This window comes from Mirounga angustirostris, unplaced genomic scaffold (assembly GCF_029215605.1).
Source record: "Mirounga angustirostris isolate CCGP_5_RB_7025 unplaced genomic scaffold, mMirAng1.0.hap1 SCAF_15, whole genome shotgun sequence".
NCBI lineage: Eukaryota > Metazoa > Chordata > Mammalia > Carnivora > Phocidae > Mirounga > Mirounga angustirostris.
Genome location: NW_026991723.1, coordinates 1,334,342 through 1,358,657, shown reverse-complemented (window position 1 = coordinate 1,358,657; position 24,316 = coordinate 1,334,342). Strand labels below are relative to the sequence as shown.

At 65.2% G+C, this 24,316-nt stretch overlaps 1 protein-coding gene across 3 annotated transcripts in view; it reads right to left on the bottom strand.

Moving 5' to 3' along the window:
• Positions 1 to 238: 238 nt before the first annotated feature.
• The window catches only part of PHF2 (PHD finger protein 2), an 89,827-nt gene continuing 65,749 nt past the window's right edge, over positions 239 to 24,316 (bottom strand). For 2 of the 3 annotated variants that reach the window (XM_064578968.1, XM_064578969.1), the window contains 16 exons: positions 20,755 to 20,917; positions 20,192 to 20,279; positions 19,727 to 19,872; positions 18,486 to 18,577; positions 16,998 to 17,087; positions 15,983 to 16,351; positions 14,254 to 14,373; positions 13,794 to 13,909; positions 12,229 to 12,407; positions 12,081 to 12,151; positions 11,280 to 11,443; positions 5,159 to 5,433; positions 3,867 to 3,962; positions 3,286 to 3,395; positions 2,610 to 2,979; positions 239 to 2,022 (listed from right to left, as the gene is read on the bottom strand). In XM_064578968.1, coding sequence (XP_064435038.1) covers positions 1,934 to 2,022; positions 2,610 to 2,979; positions 3,286 to 3,395; positions 3,867 to 3,962; positions 5,159 to 5,433; positions 11,280 to 11,443; positions 12,081 to 12,151; positions 12,229 to 12,407; positions 13,794 to 13,909; positions 14,254 to 14,373; positions 15,983 to 16,351; positions 16,998 to 17,087; positions 18,486 to 18,577; positions 19,727 to 19,872; positions 20,192 to 20,279; positions 20,755 to 20,917 — 2,538 coding nt within the window. In that variant the 3' untranslated portion in view covers positions 239 to 1,933. The remainder of the gene's footprint in view (positions 2,023 to 2,609; positions 2,980 to 3,285; positions 3,396 to 3,866; positions 3,963 to 5,158; positions 5,434 to 11,279; positions 11,444 to 12,080; positions 12,152 to 12,228; positions 12,408 to 13,793; positions 13,910 to 14,253; positions 14,374 to 15,982; positions 16,352 to 16,997; positions 17,088 to 18,485; positions 18,578 to 19,726; positions 19,873 to 20,191; positions 20,280 to 20,754; positions 20,918 to 24,316) is intronic. The other variant, XM_064578970.1, reaches the window with a different exon arrangement.

Genomic DNA, 24,316 nt, shown 5'->3' with positions numbered 1-24,316 from the left:
CTGTGCCTCTGGGCCGCAGGGCAGGGCGTGCTTTCCCAGGAGAATGCTGGCCGCCCCACCGGGCCGGGCCGCCAGCCCCCGCGCTCCCTCCCACCACCCCCACCGCAGGAGTAGACGCTGCCGGGTGAGCAGGAATGACACAGACATGGTTCTGTACAAAACCTGAAATATTTTTACTCTTTTAAAACTTTGATCTAAGCTGTCTTAGATCTCATGGACTCGATACAAGAGTAATATGAATTGGGAAATAAAACACTTTAATAGCCACGGTAAACTTTGTTAGAAATGTACATGTTGCCAAATAATAATAATAATAAACTTTAAAAAATAAAAGAGAGAGAGAGAGAACAGCTTGATGGCCGGGTTAGAGTATATAAATGTTCAACGAGGACGGGAAAGGAAGCCTCGGGGACGCCGGGACGGCACAGCGGGCGCGGCCGGCGCCCAGCGAGCTTGCCCGCCAGCCTTGGGGCCGGGCCTCGCGGACTCAGCGCCCAGGGACGGGCGTATAAACCAAGCTCATAAGAAATGTACAAATATAAAAAGCTACAAACATTAATAAATTACAGCATCACAAAACACAGAAACACTTCACAAGGTGCTAAGTAAAATAACTGCATCCCCACCCCCTTCGCCAACGAGAAGGAAACAAAGAGCTGGCGTCCGCGTGGAGGCCTCTCCCATCTCGTGCGGCTCGCTGCCGCCCAGACAGACAGAAGACTCCAGGGACACGTGTTTTTCAGGCAATACCTTAGTTCCTAAAAGAAGAAAGTAACACCAACGGGAACAGTAAACAGAAAGAAGGAGGCAAACCCAAGTGTTCATCATACTCGGCAAAAAACTCGTATAAATGTTAATGACAGACTCTCTAGAAAGAAATCCCTAAAGATACTTTTACTCTTATAAAAAAGAAGTTATTTAAAAAGCTATTTACACGCTACATTCTATGAAAAATATGCTTCAGGAGATACATCTAAAATTAAAATACAGGATTGCCTGAGAAACAACTCCAGCCCCTCCGTGTCGACGGGCGGACGTTCGGTCTGGGGTCCACCCGGGGACTCGACACAAAACACGGACAGATGACAAGACAGACGTGCCGGGCCCCACGTCCTCGGGCCACCCCGTCGTCATCCACCCCGCCAGGCGGGGTGCCTCGGCTGAGAAGTGCTTCTCGGAGTGTAGCCCGTGGGGCAGCGTTGGGCCCACCCTCATGGCTTAGCCCGGGCCACCAGGCCCCACATCACGGCTGGGCCCGACCCTTCTGGGGAGACCCCATGATGGCGCCCCCACCCACTAACACACGGACCCTGCTGCCGGCCCCAGCGTCCCGAGAAAGACCCTGGCCATTCGGGGCACAACACCCACCATCCGGCCCGCCACCCGCCGGCCGGGGAGCACAGAGGCCCCTCTCCTGGCCGGGCCGCACACTCTCTGGACTGTCTGAGAATCACTTGGGAAGAGTAGGGGGGCACATAATACCCCATTTTCTCCTCCTCTTCCTCTCTAGTGTTCTTTGCCTTTTTTAAGCCTCTGGAGGCTACCAGCCTGTGGCCAGCTCAGACTCTGGGCCTGGTGAGCATTGGCTCACTCCTTCCTCGAAGGACTCGTGCTCCTGCAGAGCTGCAGAAGCCCTGTGATCACACCCACACTCAGGGGTGCCTGGAGGCTCTCCTGAAACTGGAATGGTCCTCAAACAGGCAGGGCCAAGTTTCGGGAACTGGTCACTCTAAGCAACTTGAGAAAGGACGTCTGTCCACATTGGTGAGCTCCGCCTGCTGAAGCAACAGATGCTCGTATGGGGGGAGTGGTGGCCGGGAGGGGGCCAGGCCCTCCCCCGGGTGAGGCAGCGTGGCCACCCTCCTGGGGGCTGATGTTCTAGCGGGGCTCCGGGGGTCCTGAGCGGAGCAGAAGGATCCTGGCTTTCCAAACTTTAAAGGAGCAGTTTTCCGTTCCGATGAATTTTCAAAATTTTTCCAAGCCTCTGCTTGGCGGTGGCCATGCCCTTCTTTGTACGTTTTCCTGGAGGCAGACGAGAAGACAGGAAAATGCCAGGTGAGCGAGAGGCCAGAGGAGCCCCTCCTGGAGCCCCCACCCTCTCCAGAAGACGGGCCTGCGGGGCCTGAGCCTGCAAAACCACCAGCGGCCAACGAAGGGCCCTGCTTAGAGGCTGCAGCAACCAGGACGGGGGACAGCATTACTCCAGAGTGAGGCCCGTCCCACCTCCTGGCAGGAGCCACGCTCCTTGTGTCCAAGGCCGGCTGGGACTCATGGCCAGGGTGCAGGCACACTGGGGACCTGGGGGTGAGAGTGGGGGCATCCAAGGGACCTAGTCGGCAGTCCCACCGCCAAATCGCCCGGGGGAGCCTGGAACCCCTCAGCAAACTGCTGACCACACCCCGACTTCAAGCCAGGCCACAAAGCCGAGGCCACCAGACCAGCCTCAGCACTGTGAGTGACCACAGCTTTCCATCTTGGAAGGGACCGTTTCTTGCACATGCTGGCCACGTATGTGGCTACAGACATGGGGCCACGGGGGACGGGGCAGGCCTGCAGGCACCTACGGCACACCCCAGAGCAGGGCCGCTCAGGGCACGCGCACACGGTACCTTTGGCAGCGGTGTTGTTGGGGGATGATGCGGAGGGCCGCCTCTGCGAGAGGAAGACCCCAGGGGCCATGGGCTGGGAGGCACGGCCAGCCTGGGCCCCTGCAAAGGCTCCGGCCGCGGTGTACTCGTGGTCCGCCAGGCTGCTACTGTGTGCCTCAGGCGGGGGCTCGGGTGAGCTGCCCTCCTGTGAGGCCTGGCTGCTGGCCGTGCTGGTGGAGGCCGGGGTGGTGGAGGCTGGGGTGGTGGAGGCCGGGGTGGTGGAGGCCGGGGTGGTGGAGGCCGAGGTGGTGCTGGTGGAGGCCAAGGGGGAGGGAGTGTTGGGAGCCAGCTTCCTTTTGGTGTTCTTCTTCTTCCTGCTCTTCTGCTCCTCCTTTGAACAAAGCGCACGGGCCGGCTTCAGCTGCTGAGGAACTGGACCCAGCAGCAGCCCAAGCCCCACCCCCATTCACCACGAGCCCCAGAGCAGCGCTGGGGCCCGTGTGGGGACCAGCGTGCCCCCTGCGTGAGGACGTGTGGCACTCAGCTGCAGGGGACATGCCCCCCCCCCGGCTCTGAGCTGCCAGGGGACGTGCTGCCACTCCCACCTCCCCAGCCCGCCACTCCCAGGGGTCAGCAACACTCGGTGTCCCCAGGCCTGCGACAGCTCCCAGCCTGGGCGGGCTGGGCCCCTCCTCACCTGCTGGGACAGCTTGGCTGCGGCAGCTGCCAGCCCGGTCTCGATGGAGGCCACTCTGGTGCCCTCACGCACAGGCCTGTCCTGCCTTGGAACCGATGGGCCGACCCTCGCTGCAGGAGAGAACACCGCCTGCTTGGAGCGGCTGCCCAGCCCCTGAACCCCCCTCCCCAGCCCCCTCGGCCCTGTGCCAGTCTGTGCCCGAGTCTCCGGGACTCTTCACAACTCAGGGAGGGTCAGCATGAGGCCCGACGTGAAGGGCCCCCATGCCAACAAGACGGGAGAGAGCAGGAAGGGGGCACACAGATGGTGGACGAGACCCCCACCCATGGGCTGCCGTGACCCAGCCAGGGGCAGAGATGGCCTTCCTAGGGCTGCTCATTCAGGACAAACCAGGTGAGGGACCGGCCCCACAGGGAGCCCCCCATTGTCCACCCCACTCGCAGGAGCTGGGGTGCCTTTGGGGAAAGTGCAGCCCCAGTCAGGCTCCCGGAGGCAACCAGCCCCACCAGCACCCCTCACAGAGCCAGGGCCGCAGCCTGCAAGCCCGAGGGACGGGCGGGGGACACACTGCCCAGCTCTACCTGTGGGGCTGTAGGGAGCGTCGTCAGAGCCTTTCCTCCGCTTGGACCGGGACTTGAAGACCGGACTGTCCTCGTCAGACTCCAGGGAGGGGTAAACTAGGGGGGCAGGGGCAGAAAGGCCTGAGCCAGTGGCGCCATGGGGGACGGGGGCTTCAGGCAGCCAGCCGACCTTGTGAGCCACTGTCCCTCTGGCTCCGCTGCCACACACTCGGGCACGGGCGGCCCCAGGACCATCCGGCCAAGGGCCCCCCGAGACCCAGGGAGAGCAGGGGCTGGCCAGACAAGAGGCCCCAGCAACCCCCACGGGCACTGCCCCAGCCTGGCTGCAGCGTCCCCTGTGCTTCCCAGACGCCCCCTTCTCTGCTGCTGGGACGGAGGCTGCCGTCCCAGCGAGTCTCCGAGGAGGGAGACCCACTAGGCTGCGTCCTTCCATCGGGGCCCGCCCTGCCCCCCACAGGAGTCCAGAAAAGGCGCTCACTGCTGTCAGTCTGTGTCCAGCAGCCGGGGCCGGGCCAGCCCCCCTTGGGAGGGCTCTCCAGGGGCAGGAGTGTGAGCTCAGGGCATCCTACACATCCCTGCGAGGCAGGCCGAGGTGTGCAGGCAGGTGCGCACTCCTGGCTGTCCCCCCCCCCCCCGGGCAGCCTGGAGCGCCCCCTGAGGGACAGCCTGGAGGGCTGTGGTGGGGGTGAGGGGTCATGCCCTCAGGGTCCCTGCTCTGCCCCCCTCAGATGTGGGCCACCGGGGGCCTCGGTGTTGTTATTCACACAGAGACACACAGGGTGGATGGGGTCTCAACGTGTCTGCACAGCCGCGTGGGGGATGGCTGGGCCGGTCCTCAGAAGGCAAGACGGGTATGGACCCTCAACCCAGCACGCCCCCTCCTAGGTCCTTGCCCGGGGGCACCACGGCCACACAAAACCCCTGCACCAGTGAGCACGGCGGCAGTGTCCACAGGGCCCCAGAGGAGGAAGCCACCAGGCGACTGCAAGCAGCCGACGGTGAGCACGTGTGGCCGTCCGCGCTGACTGGCTGCGCCGCGATGAGCCCGTGAAGGACCGCCTGCACCCAGGACACGATGCACGCGGACGGGGGGACTCGGGGGCCAGGGAGCGTTCCCTTCTGGGTGGTGACAATGGCGCACCCTCCACTGAGTTACGTGCTTCTGAAGGCGACCTCCCGATCTCCTAAAGAAGGGCCAGCGTCTCTGCACCAGGATGAGCCCCAGCAGCACGGCGGAGAGGCCCCTCCCAGGGGGGCGGGCCGGAGCCCGCCCGCACCCCCACAGGGCTCACCGTAGTCCGAGTCCTTGAAGCAGGCGTCCAGGTGGTCCTGCTCCTCCTCGTAATCGTCCAGGTCCACGCTGTTCTTGGCCGCCCTCTTCAGCAGCCGCTTGCCCGCGCTCTTGCCGCCACCCCCGTTCTTCCGGGCACCGTGGGCCGCCAGTGAGCTGCCCTTGGCCTGGCCGGCGCCCCACGCGGTCTGCAGGCAGGAGTCAGAGGCCTGCAGGTTGGCCATGGACAGCATTCCCTGAATGGCTTCCTGCGTGCTGGGGGAGGCCGGGGGCTGGCTGGAGGCACAGAGAGATAGGCACTCAGCCCACGGCCCACAGCCCACAGCTCTCGGCCCACAGCCCACGGCACTCAGCCCACGGCCCACGGCCCTCAGCCCCCAGCCCACAATCCACGACCCTCAGCCCTCAGCCCACAGGCCACGGCCCATAGCCCATAGCCCAGCCCACACTCCACAGCCCACGACCCTCAGCACTCAGCCCACAGCCCATGGCCCACGACCCTCAGCACTTAGCCCACAGTCCACAGCCCACAGTCCACAACCCTCAGCACTCAGCCCACACAGCCCACACAGCCCATGGCCCATGGCCCACGGCACTCAGCCCACAGCCCACACCCCACGGCACTCAGCCCATAGCCCACAGTCCACAGCCCTCAGCACTCAGCCCATAGCCCACAGCCCATGGCCCACGGCACTCAGCCCACACAGCCCATGGCCCACGACCCTCAGCACTCAGCCCACAGCCCACAGCCCATGGCCCACGGCACTCAGCCCACACAGCCCACAGCCCACGACCCTCAGCACTCAGCCCACAGCCCATAGCACTCAGTCCACAGCCCACGGCCCATAGCACTCAGCCCACAGCCCATGGCCCACAACCCTCAGCACTCAGCCCACAGCCCATGGCCCATAGCACTCAGTCCACAGCCCACGGCCCACGGCACTCAGCCCACAGCCCATAGTCCACAACCCTCAGCACTCAGCCCACAGCCCACGACCCTCAGCACTCAGCCCACAGCCCACAGCCCATGGCCCATGGCACTCAGCCCACACAGCCCACAGCCCACGACCCTCAGCACTCAGCCCATAGTCCACAACCCTCAGCACTCAGCCCACAGCCCACGGCCCAAGGCACTCAGCCCACGGCCCAAGGCCCATGGCACTCAGCCCACATAGCCCACAGCCCACAACCCTCAGCACTCAGCCCACAGCCCATACTCCACGACCCTCAGCACTCAGCCCACAGCCCATAATCCACAACCCTCAGCACTCAGCCCACACAGCCCACACAGCCCATGGCCCATGGCCCACGGCACTCAGCCCACACAGCCCACAGCCCACGACCCTCAGCACTCAGCCCACAGCCCACAGCCCATAGCACTCAGTCCATAGCCCACGGCCCATAGCACTCAGTCCACAGCCCACGGCCCATAGCACTCAGTCCACAGCCCACGGCCCAAGGCCCATGGCACTCAGCCCACAGCCCATAGTCCACAACCCTCAGCACTCAGCCCACAGCCCACGGCCCAAGGCACTCAGCCCACGGCCCAAGGCCCACGGCACTCAGCCCACGGCCCATAGTCCACAACCCTCAGCACTCAGCCCACAGCCCACAGCCCATGGCCCACGGCACTCAGCCCACACAGCCCACAGCCCACGACCCTCAGCACTCAGCCCATAGTCCACAACCCTCAGCACTCAGCCCACAGCCCACGGCCCAAGGCACTCAGCCCACAGCCCATAATCCATGACCCTCAGCACTCAGCCCACACAGCCCATGGCCTACGACCCTCAGCACTTAGCCCACGGCCCACGGCACTCAGCCCACAGCCCATAGTCCACAACCCTCAGCACTCAGCCCACGGCCCACGGCCCACGGCACTCAGTCCACAGCCCACGGCCCACGGCACTCAGCCCACAGCCCATAGTCCACAACCCTCAGCACTCAGCCCACGGCCCATGGCCCACGGCACTCAGCCCACACAGCCCACAGCCCACAACCCTCAGCACTCAGCCCACAGTCCACAGCCCATAGCACTCAGTCCGTAGCCCACGGCCCATAGCACTCAGTCCACAGCCCACGGCCCACGGCACTCAGCCCACAGCCCATAGTCCACAACCCTCAGCACTCAGTCCACAGCCCACGGCCCACGGCACTCAGCCCACAGCCCATAGTCCACAACCCTCAGCACTCAGCCCACGGCCCACGGCCCACGGCACTCAGCCCACAGCCCAGGGCTCATAGCCCTGGCACCCTCCCACCCAGTGGCCAGAAGACAGCATGGGGTGCAGCACAGTGGTGGCTGATGACTCCCACTTAGAAATGGCCAGTCCTCTGTCCCCACACTCTGCAGGGACAGAGAAGAGCGTGGAGAGGGAACACAGGGAGAAGTGAGGGAGAGGAAGGGGGCAGAGAGAGAGAGATGCCGTTCTTGCCTCTGATCACAACTGCTCCCTCCCACCCGTTCTTTACGCGACGGCCGCATGTCAGCTCAGCCCCAGCTCAGCTCCTCTCAGTCACTCCACGGGTGCCCAGCTTTCCCTAGGCCGCCTCCCGCTGACCTGACCCCCGCACCCGCTGCCCTCCGGCTCCAGGCACTGCCACCCCCAGTGTCCTGCCACACCCTCTGCCTGCCCCATGCCTACCCCCATCACCTCCTCCCAGCTGCACCAGCTCCCCTCCTCCAGGACCTGCTCTGGCTTCCGAGATACCCAGTGAAGTTGTGCCATTCCCTGGCACTGTGCTCTCTGCTGGCCTGGGCTCTGGGAGGGGTAGGCAGCCCTCCCCACCTACGCCCCCCTCCCCGTGCACAGCAGGGTCCTGGATATGGCTGGATGGGGAGAGCGCTCAAAGCCCAGGCCTGGGCTCCTCCAGAAGCTTCACTCACCTCCTCATCCCAGCAGACCCTCCCGTGGGATCCTGCTGGGCCTCCTCGGGGGACCTCCTCAGCTACCAGCCCAGGCAGCTCCCAGTGGCCCTGGCCCAGCAGGCATCTCCCCTTAGGGGCCATTTCTGGCCCTCGTTGTTGCCCATCACCCCAGGCTTTGGGCCACAGGGGACAGGACAGTCCTCCCTGGCCTGCAGGGCCCCCAGCCAAACCATTGCATCAGGCACTCCTGGGCTGACCCTCCCTCCACTCCCTGGACCCCCAGGAGACAGGACCAGGAGCCAGGCCTGGGGTGGGGGACCCACAGGCCGGCTTAGCCCTCCTCCCCATCACAGACCGAGAACGCCCAGGGAGCGGCGGCAGGGTCTCACCCTGATGTCTGACCTCCAGGCCCCCTCCTGCCTGCCCCATGTGCCCCCAGAGGATGGACCCACCCGCAGGACTACTGTGACCCCAAAGCAGCACCCGAAGTGTCAGTCCACACAGCCCTCCTGGGGGTTCTGCGTCATCTGCGTCTCACGCCACTCCCTCCCCAGCCCCATCCCCACCTCCAAGTGTCTGAAGCACATTTAGTAAGACCGTTCAAATGAAGAGGGGCCATGCGTCCCCACTCAGATGGAAGCTTCCCAAACCTGGGGCTGGAGGGCTGGGGGAGACTGAGTTGGCCCCAGGGAGCAGATACAGAGCACCCCTGCAGGTCCTGGGGGCCCAGTGGAGCAAGCCTGGTCAGAAGCTGTCCTGCCAGGTCCCTGCTGGGCCCCCCACAGGCAGCCCTCCACAAATACCACCTCCCTGGGCCCTGTCCCAGACACACCGGACCTCAGTGTTCTGGTTTCTGCTGGAACCAGACTGCACTGCAGTTTCAAAGCCAAAACAGTGGGAAAATCAGTCCGGTCAGACCCCCCGCAGAGGTGGGAGCTCCTGGCCCCTCTGTCCCACTCCTGTGATGCAGCCTGCCCCATCCACGCTGCGCGGGCACAGGGCCGTCCAGATCTGACCAGGAGCACACAGCATATCCCTGCTGCACCAGACCACCGACCTGCACAGGAGACAGCAGGAGCCCACGGCCAGCCCAGCACCCGCTACACCCGGCTCTCGGGTGCGGATGTGGTCCCACCAGCCCCGCCCTGAAGGTCTGGGCCTCCTCGAGGCTGGGCAGACACCAGGCTTCCCACAGGGACAGGAGGGCAGGGGGCCAGGACACCCGCTGCGCGCGTCCCCCGCCCCGGAGCCGGCGTGGTCCCAGCCCCGCTTGGCTGCAGCCGACAGGGAGGCCCGCAGAGCCCAGGGCCGCATGCGGCAAGGGCCGCCGGTCTGTCCACACGGGGCCGGCGAATCAAGAAGCAAAGTCTAACCAGAGCACATGGAAAATAATCTCTTAATCCTCCAATTATCATACCAAAATCCTCTCCCCCCACCCCCAGCGGTAAACACTCAGCAAATCATCCACAAGAAATTAACGTATTTCCCTCCATTTTTTTCAGCTGTTTTTTCCCAACAGCAAAAACTTAAAACAGAGCAAATGGACCATCAAAAACTGACCTGCTCTCCAAATGGGAGACTGGGGAGAGGAAGTGCCTGCGGCGGATAGAGGGGGGTGGGCCTGGCAGGCACGTGTGCACACGTGTGGGCGGGCCTGAGTGCTCACGTGCATGGGGCACACGTGCGTGTCTGCAGAGCCGTGAGCAGCCCACCCACTCACAGGCCCCCTCCTCCCCGGGGCTGAGCCCAGGCCGCAGTGTCCGTGTCCCCGCACCTCTCCGGGGTCTGAACACGAACGGCTAGCTGAGGTGTGGGCTGGCCAAAGTTCCTCCAGAAGAAAGGCACCCCCAAGGCGGTGCGGGGCCAGGCTCACAGCAGCGCCCTCCTCAAAGGGGGTCACAGTCAGACTGCTCCCAGCCAAGGGGCCTCAGGCCAGGTCCCGCCCAGCGCCTCCGTGCAGCGAGGGCCCCACTCTGCACATCGACAGAAACCACCGCGTGCCGAGCAGGAGCCCACACCCGGACGGCTGCCCACGCGGCCAGCCATGCACCACGCCCCCGGGAGAATGCGCCTCCGGCTGTCTGTGAACACAACACGGCGCACAGAACAGACGTTCCCGAGAGAAGGTACAGCCATGGTCAGCAGGAGCCCTTCCCAAGCACGGCCAAATCCACCTCCTCGGCCCCTGTGTGTCTGACACCGGCTGGCTGGGCGGCCTCCTAGCGGGTTCGCACAGCCCTGGGACCTCGATTCCGCAAACACGGTCTCGGAGGCAGATGGAGGGGACCGAGCACCGCGCAGGCCGCGGGAGCCCTGCCTCCCTCGGGCAGGTCACCCCTGCCTGGGCCGCCTCCCAGCAGCGCGGCCTTGAGCAAGCTGCCCTGTCGCGGGAGTCTGCTGCATCCTGAGGACTAGCAGGGCACCAGCCCCCAGGGCAGTGGAGGTCCCCCCTCTGGGGAGGCCCTGACCTCTCGGTTACCTGTCTGTGATACTTATGAAAATCCCACTTAAAAAAAAAATGACCACAATGCTTAAAAACAACGTTTAACTGAACGGAGAAAGACTTCAAATGGGACCATCACCAGAGAAACGAGCTGAGGCCCTTTACCCAATAAAGCGCAGAGGGGTCAATCCATTTCTCTCACATCAGAGGCCTGGGCCGGGCAGGCCTGGGCAAGAGCGATCTTGCCACCCGGGCCTCCATGGCTGCAGTGAGTGGGCTCCCTGGACGCACACGGGGACTCAGGGACAGTCTGGCTTGGTCCCCATTCGCCCCCAGTTGGGTGTGGTCACCTGGGAACCTGGCAGATCCAGCCCTTCCTCCAGGCTCTTCTGTCCCCAAGCTCTGAAGCAACCGTCTCCCTCCCTCGGGGTGAGGTCTCTGCAGCCTTGGGTCCCAAAGACACCAAGTGCCCTGGACCAGGAGGCTGGGCATGTGCCATGGAAAGTTTCCTGCATCACCTTCACAGCATTTGGGGTGTGTCTAGAGACACAGCTGGATGACACAGCCCGAAGCCCAGCCCTGCTGCTCCGCAGGCCGCCAGGTGGGGCAGCCCCTCAGACGCTCTCACACGGCCCCACGCCCACGGCCCCCCAGCCTCCCCCATGCCTGCCATCTGGGCGTCCAGGAGCTCTGCCCACCCTGGGGGCCGGTGGGACTAGCCCCCACTCGGCTCCCTGGCCAGCCGGCACCCTCTGCTGAGCGGGTCCCGCTCTGGGCGCCTAACTCGGGACAGGCCGGGCCCCCACATACCTGCTGGGGTTGTACTCAAGCGCACCGACCTCCTCGCTGGCCTGCAGCAGGTCCAGGATGCCCGCGGCCGAGCCCACGCCCTCCTTCTTCCCTTTGGCACTGCGGGCGGGCTTGGAGTCTGTATCGATGTGCAGCGAGCCCTCGTCAGAGGAGCCGTCACTCTGCTGCGGGGACAGAGCCACGGGTCAGGGGGGCTTGGGGGAGAGCTACTGTTTCCCTCTGGCCAGAAAAAGCCGTTTCCCACAGTTTATGAAGAGCCAGCCTTTGTAATGAGCACTGCAGGCGGGGCCGGGCGCCGGGGCTTTCCGTCAGGACCGCAGGCCTGCCCCAGAGGACGGAGCCGTCGCCACGCCCTGCCGTTTGCCCGTGAGCCCCAGTCCTGACCACAGACACGCAAGGAGCCGTGTGGCTGGGCAGGGAGCCGGTGGGGGCTCATGCCCACGCTCGGGGAGCCCCGTCAGCCCCTGGCTGGTGGCTCCTCGGTGGGAGGTGGCCCAACTTCAGTCCCCACAGCACAGGGCCAGGCCTGGCCCCACGTCCCCTCATTCGTTACCTTCATGGCGGGCGGCCACTCACAGAGACCCGCACCCCTCCGCGTGCCCTGTCTTCATCCCTCCTCCGCGGGGCCCGCGGCCAGGACCCAGGCCACCCTCCCCATGAAAACACCCGAGACAAGGCAGAAGAAGACCCCTTTTGCAGCCCACACACCGCCGTCAGCCAGGTCCCGCTGCGTGGCAGGACCGCCCGAGACAGGGACGGACAGCTGGCTCGGCCTCCTGGGCCCAGCACAGGTGCGCTCACCTTGTAGAGCGCCGAGTCCAGCTTTGGCTTCGTAGCGGGCGTGGCCAGAGGCTCCTTCCCGTCCAGCAAGACTGAAAGCACAGCAGACGTGCGTCTGGCAGAGGCCTCGGGAAGACGGCCCGCTCCCCACCCTCACGCCCTCACTCACAAGACAAATCTCTCTTGGGGGTGCTCCTCTTCCTCCTGATGGGAAACTCATCGATCTTGAGCTCCCCGTCATCCGACACGTACTCGTACTCGTCCCGCACTGGCTGGGGCTTGTCCTCCTTGAAGCTCTGCACGGCCCCAAACACGCCTGGGCTGGGCTGTGGCTTGAGGGCCTTGGAGCTGGGGCGGCAGGAGCGGGTCATTCAGCACCCCCTGCACCCCATCCTGGGCTTCAGAGGACCAGCAGCTGGCCACACGCATCCCCGTCCCATCCCTGTCCCGTCCCCCGGGCTCTTCCCGGACGCTGTGGCCCCAGCGAGGACGGCGCATGGCCCACGGGGTGGGTGCCGGCCCTTCCTCGGGCTGTTGGAGGGTGTGCCCCTCACCACCCCCCACCCTGGGGTCCAGCACCAGCTCGGTTTCAGACGGAGCCAGTGGCCCTGGTTCCCTGCGGAGCTATTTCGGAAAAATGAATTCCGCTGTCCTTCAGCTGGGCCTCCCCTCAGGGCGAGGCAGGGCTCCGGCCGTGCCCAGCCATGGGGACAGCAGGCCGGGGCAGGGCCGTCGTCAGCTGCGATGGGACGGCTCCCAGTCCCAGGGGCGGGCAGCCCTGTGGGATGTGGGCGAAGCAGCAAGCACACACATCTGGGACACGGTTGGAGTCCTGTCCGCAGCCACCTCCTCCGTCTCCAAAGCCCCCGGAGCCCAGCACCTGAGCTTCGGACCAGCACCAACATGCTCAGGGCCATGAGGTCAGGCAGCGGACCCTCGGACCAGACCTGCCCCACCTGCTCGCCGAGCAGCCTCGACACAATGCCAAGAGGTCTCAAGAATAAGGCCCCATCGTCCCAGGCTCTGCAGGGCCCCAGACGTTGCCTGGCCCCATTTCCCCACCACCTACAAGGAGGAAACTGAAGCCCACGGCAGGACGCTGGCCCCCTTCCCACTGGGATGCGCTGCTTCCTACCGAGGGGCGCCCACCCTGACTTCAGATTGAGCAAGCAACTGCATGAGGGACCACGCTGGTCGGGGCATGTCAGCGGGTGAGGTGTGGCTGGCCTGCCAAGTTGGGTCGGCAGATACACACCTGTCCCACAGTCTGGAACCCAGACGTGCCCACCCCCCCACACACACCCTCCCAGGCTGGGTGCTCCACTTCTCAGCACAATGTCACCTCCTCCAGGAAGCCCTCCTGATTTTTCAGGCCCCAGAGGCCCCACAAATCTTTCCTCCAGAGCCCCCATCTCAGCCATAATTTTAGGTACATTTGAGAATACCAGGTTCACACTGGCCTCTGGGCCCCAAGGCCAGGGCCCTGACCCACCCTACCTCTTTTCTCCCAGCCCAGAACAGCAACTGGGCTAACAGCCACCGAGTCACGCTCTTGCCCTCTGCCCCCTCTCCAGCCATCAGAGCCACCAGCCTGGGAGGCAGGGAAGGGCTCTACCAGCCCAGGAAGGGGGCCTCACCTGGGGAGCCCTCCACGAGGGCGTGTGTGTGCTGTGTGCGTGCTGTGTGTGAGCATGTGTGATGGGGGAGGGTGCGTGTGCATGAGCCTGCACGTACCCCAGCAGTCTCTTGTTGAAGGAAAACGAGAACTTGGGGTCCTTGCTCCCTGACAGAGGACACTTCTCCAACTTCTGCTCTTCCTCCATCTTCAGCAGGGAGTCAGGTTTGCTGTTCTGAAAAGCAAACCCAGGACCATCCTTGAGCCCCACGCAGGCAACCAGTGGGCTGAGCCTTTGCGACAGGCCAGCCTCCTCCCTCTGACCACATCATCCAGGAACCCCCTTTCTCTGTAGCCCGGGGCCTGCAAGACACTGTCCAGCTCCAGGGAGTGCGAGTTCAAGCAGGGCCGTCCGCCGACTCGGACAGTGGCACACCCGGCCCCTTCAGCCCGTGCCTATGGAAGGCAGCCCCACGGAGGCCACACTCACACCTACACCTTCACTACCCGCCCTGGGGACAGGTGGACACACACCTCCTCCCACACCACCAGGCCCACACACATTCCCGTACACCTCACCTTGTACTTCCACTTGGCTTCTGACTTGCTCTTAGTTTGCTCTCGGATTTCTAGCCTCTCCACGTCATTCTGCGAGCTGATCGCCTCCTTGTTGGGCACACTCAGGACACCCTTTGTGGCCTAAGAAACAGCAGTCATGACCCAGCAGTGGACGTGGGAGGGTGTCGAGGATCCGTGAGGCTACAGGCAAACCAAGAGCCACACAGCACAGAGCCCCTGCCTCCCCGCTGGCTCACATGCAGCAGCCCATCCACTCACCACCTATCATCCCACCCACCCACCATCCACCCATTCATGCACCCACCCACCACCACCCACCCACCCATCCATCCATCCATCCATCCACCCACCATCCACCCATTCATTCACCCACCACCCACCCACCCATCCATCCATCCATCCACCATCCACCCATTCATGCACCCACCGCCCACCCATTCATGCACCCACCACCCACCCACCCATCCATCCATCCATCCACCCATCCATCCACCCATCTATCGACCCACCATCCACCCATTCATGCACCCACCACCACCCACCCACCCATCCATCCATCCATCCACCCACCATCCACCCATTCATTCACCCACCACCCACCCATCCATCCATCCATCCACCCATCCACCCACCATCCACCCATTCATGCACCCACCGCCCACCCACGCACCCACCCATCCAACCATCCACCCATCCATCCATCCATCCACCTATCCATCCATCCATCCACCCACCCACCATCCACCCATTCATGCACCCACCACCCACCCACCCATCCATCCATCCACCCATCCATCCATCCACCCATCCATCCACCCACCATCCACCCATCCATCCACCCACCATCCACCTACCCATCCATCCATCCATCCACCCATCCACCCACCTATCCATCCACCCACCATCCACCCATTCATGCACCCACCACCCACCCATCCATCCATTCATCCACCCATCCATCCACCCACCAACCACCCATTCATGCACCCACCACCCACCCACCCATCCATCCATCCACCCATCCATCCATCCATCCATCCACCCACCCACCCATCCACCCATATGCCCATCCATCCATCCATCCATCCACCCATTCATGCACCCTCCCCGCTTCCTCCCTCTCTCCCCTCTTCCTGCCATCCATCCATCTGTTCATCTGTTCTTTCATCCACCCTCTTTGTCTTGAGGAAGAGAAAACCGAGGTGTCCCACTGCAGCCCTATAATGCTGTCACTGACCACCCCCCACCCCGAGAAGTGGGTAACAACCTCCCACTCAATGGGGCTTGGTCTTGGGCTCATGGTCCCTGAAACCCACACCTAAGGGCCTCTGGTCACACCAGTAGGTCCCCAGGGCCAGGTCTGCCTCTCTCACTGTCTACAGGGGCTCAGGCCCCTCAAGTAACTGCCCACATCGTAAGTCTCCCTTCTGCCTCCATACTGCCCTCCACTGGGCACCTGATCCACCTTCAGATCTCAGCCAATGCCTGGGCCCCAGGAGGACCCAGCCACCTCAACCCCGCAAGTGACCCTGTGTGGTGCCCCCCGTCCCAGAACAGACACCACTGCCTTTCCTGTGAGGCTTCCTCCCCACTGCACCAAGCTCACTGGAGCACAACCCACCTACCCCGAGCCTCACAAGGACACAGCAGCCCCAGCTTCGCCCCACAGGCCAGCCCCCGAGGTGTCTGCAGACCCTCTGCCCACAGACAGGAGGGTGAGATTACCCACCTTGCCTTTCTTGGGAGGCTCGATCTTGGTCAGCGCCTCCTTGGTGTGGGCCTCCAGCAGGTCCAGGTTGGGGATGGTGGGTGAGGCTGCCCCCCTGCACTTTTTCCCTTTCTTCTTGCCCCCATCCTTGAGCTTCAGTGATTTGGGGGGCTTCGGGGGCTTGGGGGGCTTGGGGGGTTTGGGAACTTTGGATGGCTTGGGCATCTTCACGGTTTTGGGAGTCTTTTTTTTGGATACTTTCTCCAGGAAGGACCGAGGAGGACTGGCCTCAATAGGAGATGGGGGCTCCTCTTTCTCCCGGTCCCCAAAACAGACTTCATCTGAGGAGATGGCCGGGGTCACTTCGGGTCGGGCGGCCTTGGAGGCATTCTAGGGAAAGGAGAAGGAGAGGTGGCCAACGGCCTCCTGCCAGGAGGGCCTCAGCCCAGGCTGTGGGAGACACTCCAGCAGAAAGGACCTCTGCCTCCACCATCATACAACACATCCGTCTACACCACTGGGACATGCTGACATCTATCCTACAGCATCGTGTGACACGCTCACATCTGTCTACACCATTCTGTGACACACATTTGTCCTAGAGCATCCATGCAACATGCTCACATCCATCTACACCACCGTGTGACACATTCATCTGCAGTACCCGAGTGACAAGGTGCCATTCGTCTACACCATCAGCCATCTGACCCCTCTATCTCCTTGGTGGGGACTGCCATCCTATCCTGCGGCACGGAGAGGCTGGGGGCAGTCCAAGTTCACACAAGCAGGGTCTCCAGCGGCTGGAATTGTCCTCCCTCCAGACCCCTCCCCACCCACGTGGGGAGCTCCGGCCAGGAGGCCACGGGCAGCCACAGGTGCCGTGGAGTCCCCCTCATGCCGGTGACCCTGCCTCAGAGGGCCGGGGGAGGAGCCGTCTCAGACACGGCTGACCCTGGCAGACATCTGTGGGGAGGGCCAGGCCAGGCAGGCAGAGGGCTCCCCAGCCAGGGCTGGCGGCCCCCCGGCTCAGTCCTACCTCGCTGAGGCGGATCTCTTTGGCGAGGTCTTTGATGAGCTGGGAAGGTTTGAAGTGCTCTGGGAGCTCGTCCTCATGCTCCGCCAAAGCCTGAAGGGCAGCACACGCAGGGCCGGCGGTCAGCTGCCCGGTCCGGGTGCCGACGGCCACCTGTCCAGGCCACGCTGCCCCACCCACTTCCCACCCAGAGAGTCCCCGAGCAGGCTTGACCGCCGAGGATCCTGCTTCACCCACACTGTCCCTCCAAGTCATCTCCTGCCTACCAACCCAGGACCCCGGCAGCCCAGACAAGCACTGGGGAAGGGCTGACGCAGGCAAGGACTGGCTCCCCGAACGAGTCAGCCCCCAGCCAGACTCATAAGAGGGCTCTGCCACCACCCCTCTCCACAGGGGGAGGAACAGGGTCCCAGAGAGGACGAGGTGTCCAAGGCCACCACCAGCTGGGCAGTGGATGCGGGCCATCCCGTCTTCCTGGGCATAAGGCTGCTATCTCTGGACTTGTGGCTGAGGTGAGGTGGGAGGGATACCAGACACGGTTCCAGGCCTTGAGGCCAGAGATGTGGCTGTAGGACAACCCTGGGAGGTTACCAGACAGAGCTGCTGGGGGTTCCTGGGTGAAGGGGGGACAGGACAGTGCTGCTGGGGGGGGCCCTGGGGGGGGACAGGACAGTGCTGCTTGGGGGGCCCGGGGGGGGACAGGACAGTGCTGCTGGGGGGGGCCCTGGGGGGGGGACAGGACAGTGCTGCTGGGGGGGGCCCTGGGGGGGGGGACAGGACAGTGCTGCTGGGGGGGGCCCTGGGGGGGGGACAGGACAGTGCTGCTGGGGGGGGCCCTGGGGGGGGGACAGGACAGTGCTGCTGGGGGGGGCCTGGGGGGGGACAGGACAGTGCTGCTGTGGGGGGCCCTGGGGGGGGACAGGACAGTGCTGCTTGGGGGGCCCGGGGGGGGACAGGACAGTGCTGCTGGGGGGACCCTGGGGGGGGACAGGACAGTGCTGCTGGGGGGGACCCTGGGGGGGGACAGGACAGTGCTGCTGGGGGGGCCCGGGGGGGGACAGGACAGTGCTGCTGGGGGGCCATGGAGGGCACTGGGCATACTGTCAGGGGTACCTTGGGGGGTAAAATGCCATGCTGCTACAAGGGGCACAATGTGGGGACACAGTGGAAAGGGAGGCCCACATCAGAGAGTGAAGCCCACTTCTGAGCTGATGCCTAGGCTGGCCAGGGAGGCCAAGAGGCTCTTCCCATCTCCCGCCCGGAGTCCAACCCTGCCCCCGCCCCTCAGGTGCACTCAGCGCCACCCACCCTCCTCCTACGGACTCTCCAGGCCCCCCGGCCCCCAGCCCTCAGGCCAGGAACTGCTTCCAGCACCCCCACCCCGCTACAGGTGGGCAAAGGGCACCCAGCAAAGGAAGGACCAGCACTGGGGAGGGCTCCCCACCAGCCACGCTCCCCTCTGCTCGGGGACAACCTGGCCCACCTCCCTACCTGCTTCTTCGTCCATGATCTAAAAGCACCATTGAGAATTTTAGCTCCTTGGACTAAATGGGGGGGCAGCTGCTTCCCAGACTTGTGAGAACCTGGCGGGAGGTAGAGGGATTGGGTCAGGAGAGTGTGTGCCGCCTGCAGGTGACCTCACACGGTGGGTATGGGTGGGGTCAGGGCTGGACCTCCACCCACTGCCACCTGCCCAACTGCCAACGGTCCGTCTTGGAACCTCGGGGACCTATCCGAGATGCCCTGTGAGGGGCAGGACCGGCCCTCCCACCGTCCACCCACAGGGACTGTCCCCTCCGCCTGTCCCCCGGCCCACCTTAGTGAGGGGCCACAGATGTACCCACACCTCACGTGGCCTCTGCACAGTGGTGGTAGTTGGGACTCCCACTGTGGCCACGGGGACAAGCACCGCCTCTTGAGACGCCCCTGGGGGCTGGGTGAGCCCCGCAGAGAAGGTGCCAAGTGCCCCCCTTCTGGCCGGGACGCTCACTGCAGAGGCAGAGCCGCCGGACCTCTGAGCCACCAGGGGACTGGCTGCTACTCTGGGCCCCTGACGGAGGGGCAGACCCAGCTGGTCAGCGGTCATCCATCAGGCCATCCCCAGGGTCTGGCTCTGTCCACACTGCCCCAGCCCATCTCCCTGCCATGGGCCCCCAGGGCAGCCCCCATGGGCTCGCTCCTAGGCACGCCCTCTGCCAGGGTGAAACTCAGGGATCTGAATTTGGGGATGGACAAATTTCACTGAAACCTGACCAGGCAAGATCAAGATCCATCTCTTTAGCCTTCCCATCTCAAACAGGAGCCCGAGTACAAAGGGCTCCAGATGAGGTGGCTTGAGCCTGCGGGGGGAAAGCAGCCCGGCTGCTGGGGGCCGAGCACTGACCCTGAAGGCCAGGGGTGGAGGGCAGGGATGCCACAGGGGTCCCTCAGCTGCACGCCCAGGGCCAGGCAGACCCCCAGGCCTCTCGACAACCGGAATGAGCCCCATCAGCAGTCACGTGAGGCTATGCATGCCAGGCCCAGGAACACACATCCCAGCGTTCTGTCCAAAACATCAACAGCCCTGCGGGATGCCATCCGGCCTCACGCTGCCCCGCGGGGCTCAGCCCACCCCAGGGTCTGGCCGCCCGGCTGCACGAAGCCATAGCCATTACCCACCCCCACATCCCCCAGCCCCATATGCAAACCAGCCACCTGGACGCCATCAGAGACGCCAACCTGCATAGCCATACCTTTGAACGCCTCCAGCAGGTGCTTCCCCATGTACCAGCAGGCTGTTTCAAAGTTGGGAAACTGAGTCAGGCTGCCCAGTTTCAACCTCCTTTCCACTTCGTATGCTCTGGAAACCACAGCAAACAATTGTCCAGGGCACTCAGCACTGAGCAAGTGACACTAAGGATGAGCCAGGAGAAGGCCACACCAAGGCTGTGCCACTCTGCCCCCCACCCTGCATGGCTGGGTGGAACAGGGGACCACATCGGAATGACTGCCCTGTGGCCAGTGCCCGGGAAGAGGCCTTTCAACTCACCCCACACCCTCCAAGGGCCACAGAGGCTGTCCAGGAACCAGGTCACCCAGGGGCCCTGGCAGGACCACAGAAGAGGCTAATGGCATGCCCAGAACTCAGGGGGGTGCCACCACACCGGCCTGGCAGCAGGGACCCTGGCTGGGTGCGACTGGGGCAGGTGTGGCCCTACCTCATCTGCATCTCCACGCTCAGGCTGTGGAGGAAATGTCCCGCGAAGGCCAGGCAGTCCACAGGTGTGAGCGTGGCGTAAATCCAGCCTGGCGAGGCAGGGACGTGGCTAGCCCTTCAGCGTGCTCTCAGGCCGGGCTCGCAGCCGCCGCCTGGCCTGACCCCGGCCGGCATGAGCTTGGCATCGTCCAGCCTGCCCTGGTGCCCCCGTCCACCCTGGCTGGCTGCCCACACACACCCTTCCCGCCGTGTGATGGGTGGCTGGGCCCTCCCGGTAGGAGAGCCTGTGTCCACGCTGGCATTCTTGCCTGGCACCAACCCAGGAACTGAAGAAACCGGCCCCGCCTGCCCAGCACCCCCAACCCCCACACACAGGGTGAGGGGCCGAGGTCGAACTGCCAAAGCCCAGGAGAGTGGGCGCACCCCTAGATCATCCTTGGACACGAGCCTCGGACAGGAGCCCACTCCCTGGATGCCATAGTCACGGCGGAGCAGGAGGCCCCAGGGCAAGGGCAAAGGCGGGGAGCCTGGCAGTTACAATGGGGTGCGGGACAGGGCGCTCACCCGAGGGGATGAAGAGCGTCTGGCCCTGCTTGAGGGTGCACTTGTAACATCTGTCCACCTGGTCGGCAAAGAACATCTCGCTGTGGTTCGCGGCCGACTGCCAGCGCTCATAGAGGGAAATGTTGGCTGAAGCTGGCTTGATGAGATAGAAGATCTTCTCCCCCTGCCAATGAGAGGCCACGACCCGGCACGCTGGGGCGGGGGCAGAGCCCGCCACGACCCGGCACGCTGGGGGGGTGCAGAGCCCACCACGACCCTGCATGCTTTTAGGGGGGCAGAGCCCGCCACGACCCAGCACACTGGGGCACAAAGCCCACCACGACCCGGCACGCTGGGGGGACAGACCCGCCACGACCTGCACGCTGGGGGACAGAGTCTGCCACGACCCGTCACGCTGGAGGGCAGAGCCCGCCACGACCTGGCACGCTGGGTGGGGGCAGAGCCCGCCATGACCCGGCACGCTGGGGGGCAGAGCCCACCACGACCCTGTACACTGGGGGGCAGAGTCCACCACGACCTGGCACGCTGCGGGGGCAGGGCCCACCACGAAACGGCACGCTGTGGGGGGGCAGAGCCCGCCACGACCCGGCACACTGGGGGGGCAGAGCCCGCCATGACCCGGCACGCTGGGGGGCAGAGCCTGCCACGACCCGGCACACTGGGGGGGCAGAGTCCGCCACGACCCGGCATGCTGGGGGGCAGAGCCCTCCACGACCCGGCACACTGGGGAGGCAGAGTCCACCACGACCTGGCACGCTGGGGGGCAGAGCCCGCCACGACCCAACATGCTGAGGGGGGGCAAAGCCCGCCACGACCCGGCACGCTGGGGGGCAGAGCCCTCCACGACCCGGCACGCTGGGGATGCAGAGTCCACCACGACCCGGCACGCTGGGGGGCAGAGCCTGCCACGACCCAACACGCTGGGGGGGGGCAAAGCCCGCCACGACCCGGCACGCTGGGGGGTGGGGGCAGAGCCCGCCACGACCCGGCACGCTGGGGGGCAGCAGAGCCCGCCACGACCTGGCATGCTGGGGGGGCAGAGTCCACCACGACCTGGCACGCTGGGGGGCAGAGCCCACCATGACCCGGCACACTGGGGGGCAGAGTCCACCACGACCCGGCACACTGGTGCGCAGAGCCCGCCACGACCCGGCACGCTGGGGGGGTAGAGCCAACCATGACCCAGCACGCTGGGGGGCAGAGCCCGCCACGACCCAGCACGCTGGGTGGGGGCAAAGCCTGCCACGACCCGGCACGCTGGGGGGCAGAGTCCACCACGACCCGGCATGCTGGGGGGCACAGCCCACCACGACCCGGCACACTGAGGGGGCAGAGCCCGCCACGACCCGGCACACTGGGGGGCAGAATCCGCCATGACCCGGCACGCTGGGGGTGGGCAGAGCCCAACATGACCCAGCATGCTGGGGGGCAGAGCCTGCCACGACCGGCACGCTGGGGGGCAGAGCCCGCCACGAACCAGCACGCTGGGGGGGGCAGAGCCCGCCACAACCCGGCACGCTGGGGGGACAGACCCGCCACGACCTGCACGCTGGGGAACAGAGTCTGCCACGACCCGTCACGCTGGAGGGCAGAGCCCGCCACGACCCGGCACGCTGGGGGGCAGAGCCCACCACGACCCGGCACGCTGGGGCGCAGACCCCACCACGACCCGGCACGCTGGAGCGCAGAGTCCGCCATGGCCCGGCACGCTGGGGGGCAGAATCCGTCACGACCCGGCACGCTGGGGGTGGGCAGAGCATGCCACGACCCGGCACGCTGCGGGCAGAGCCCGCCACGACCCGGCACACTGGTGGGCAGAGCCTGCCACGACCCAGCACGCTGAGGGGGGGCAAAGCCCACCATGACCCAGCACCCTGGGGGGCAGAGCCTGCCACGACCAGGCACACTGTTGGGGGGAAGAGTCCGCCACGACCCGGCACTCTGGGGGGCAGAGTCCACCACGAAGTGGCACACTGGGAGGTGCAGAGCCCGCCACGACCCGTCACGCTGGGGGGCAGAGTCCACCACGACCTGGCACTCTGGGGGGGTGCAGAGCCCGCCACGACCCTGCATGCTTTTGGGGGGGCAGAGCCCGCCACGACCCGGCACACTGGGGCGCAAAGCCCGCCATGACCCGGCACGCTGGGGGGACAGATCCGCCACGACCTGCACGCTGGGGAACAGAGTCTGCCATGACCCGTCACGCTGGAGGGCAGAGCCTGCCACGACCCGGCACGCTGGGGGGGAAGTGCCAACCATGACCCGGCACGCTGGGGGTGGGGGGCAGAGCCCGCCACGACCCGGCACACTGAGGGGCAGAGCCCGCCACGACCCAGCACGCTGAAGGGGGGCAAAGTCCACCACGACCCGGCACGCAAGGGGGCAGAGCCCGTCATGACCCGGCACGCTGGGGGGCAGAGCTCGCCACAACCCGGCACACTGAGGGGCAGAGACTGCCACAACCCGGCACGCTGGGGGGCAGGCAGAGAGTGCCACGACCCGGCACACTGGGGGGCAGAGCCCGCCACGACCCGGCACGCTGGGTGGCAGAGCCCGCCACGACCCAGCATGCTGTGGGGGGGGCAGAGCCCACCACGACCCGGCACGCTGGGGGTGGGCAGAGCCCGCCAGGACCCGGCACGCTGGGGGGGGCGGGCAGAGCCCGCCACGACCCAGCACGCTGGTGGGCAGAGCCCGCCACGACCCGGCATGCTGGGTTGGCAGAGTCCACCATGACCCGGCACACTGTGGGGCAGAGTCCGCCACGACCCAGCAAACTGGGGGGCAGAGTCCGCCACGACCCGGCACGCTGGTCGGCAGAGTCCGCCACGACCCGGCACGCTGTGGGGAGGGCAGAGGCCGCCACGACCCGGCATGCTGGTGGGCAGAGTCCTCCATGACCCGGCACGCTGGTCGGCAGAGTCCTCCATGACCCGGCACGCTGGTCGGCAGAGTCCGCCATGACCCGGCACGCTGGTCGGCAGAGTCTGCCACGACCCGGCACGCTGTGGGGGGGGCAGAGTCCTCCATGACCCGGCACGCTGGTCGGCAGAGTCTGCCACGACCCGGCACGCTGGGGGGCAGAGCCCGCCACGACCCGGCATGCTGTGGGGGGGGCAGAGCCCGCCACGACCCGGCACGCTGGGTGGGGGGGCAGAGCCCGCCACACCCCACGGACACTGGAAGTCCTGGCGTGAACACTGTCCTTTCCCTGAAAGATGGGGCCATGTGGCTTTGCGATTCGTAGTCTGTGAACCAGGACAAGTGTGCTATGGGCAGCAAAGCTGGGACCCGCTGTCAGGAAAGCTCTGCTCCTGAGAGCCCTGGGCCTGGGCCGCCCTGCCCTGTAGGTTCCAGGGCGGGGATCATGAGCCGAGCTGCCCACCCCATGTTGGGCTCGGGCAGGTGTGGGGAGACCCTGGTAGTCTCCTTACGATCCCCTTGTTTGTCTGTCTTCACATCTCCCTTCTCCCCCGGCTCCCCTCCCTGCCCCCTGGCAGAAGCCCTCAGCCCTGCCCCTGCTCCTGTGCATGGCCCTCTTCCAGGAAGTCCTCCCAGCACC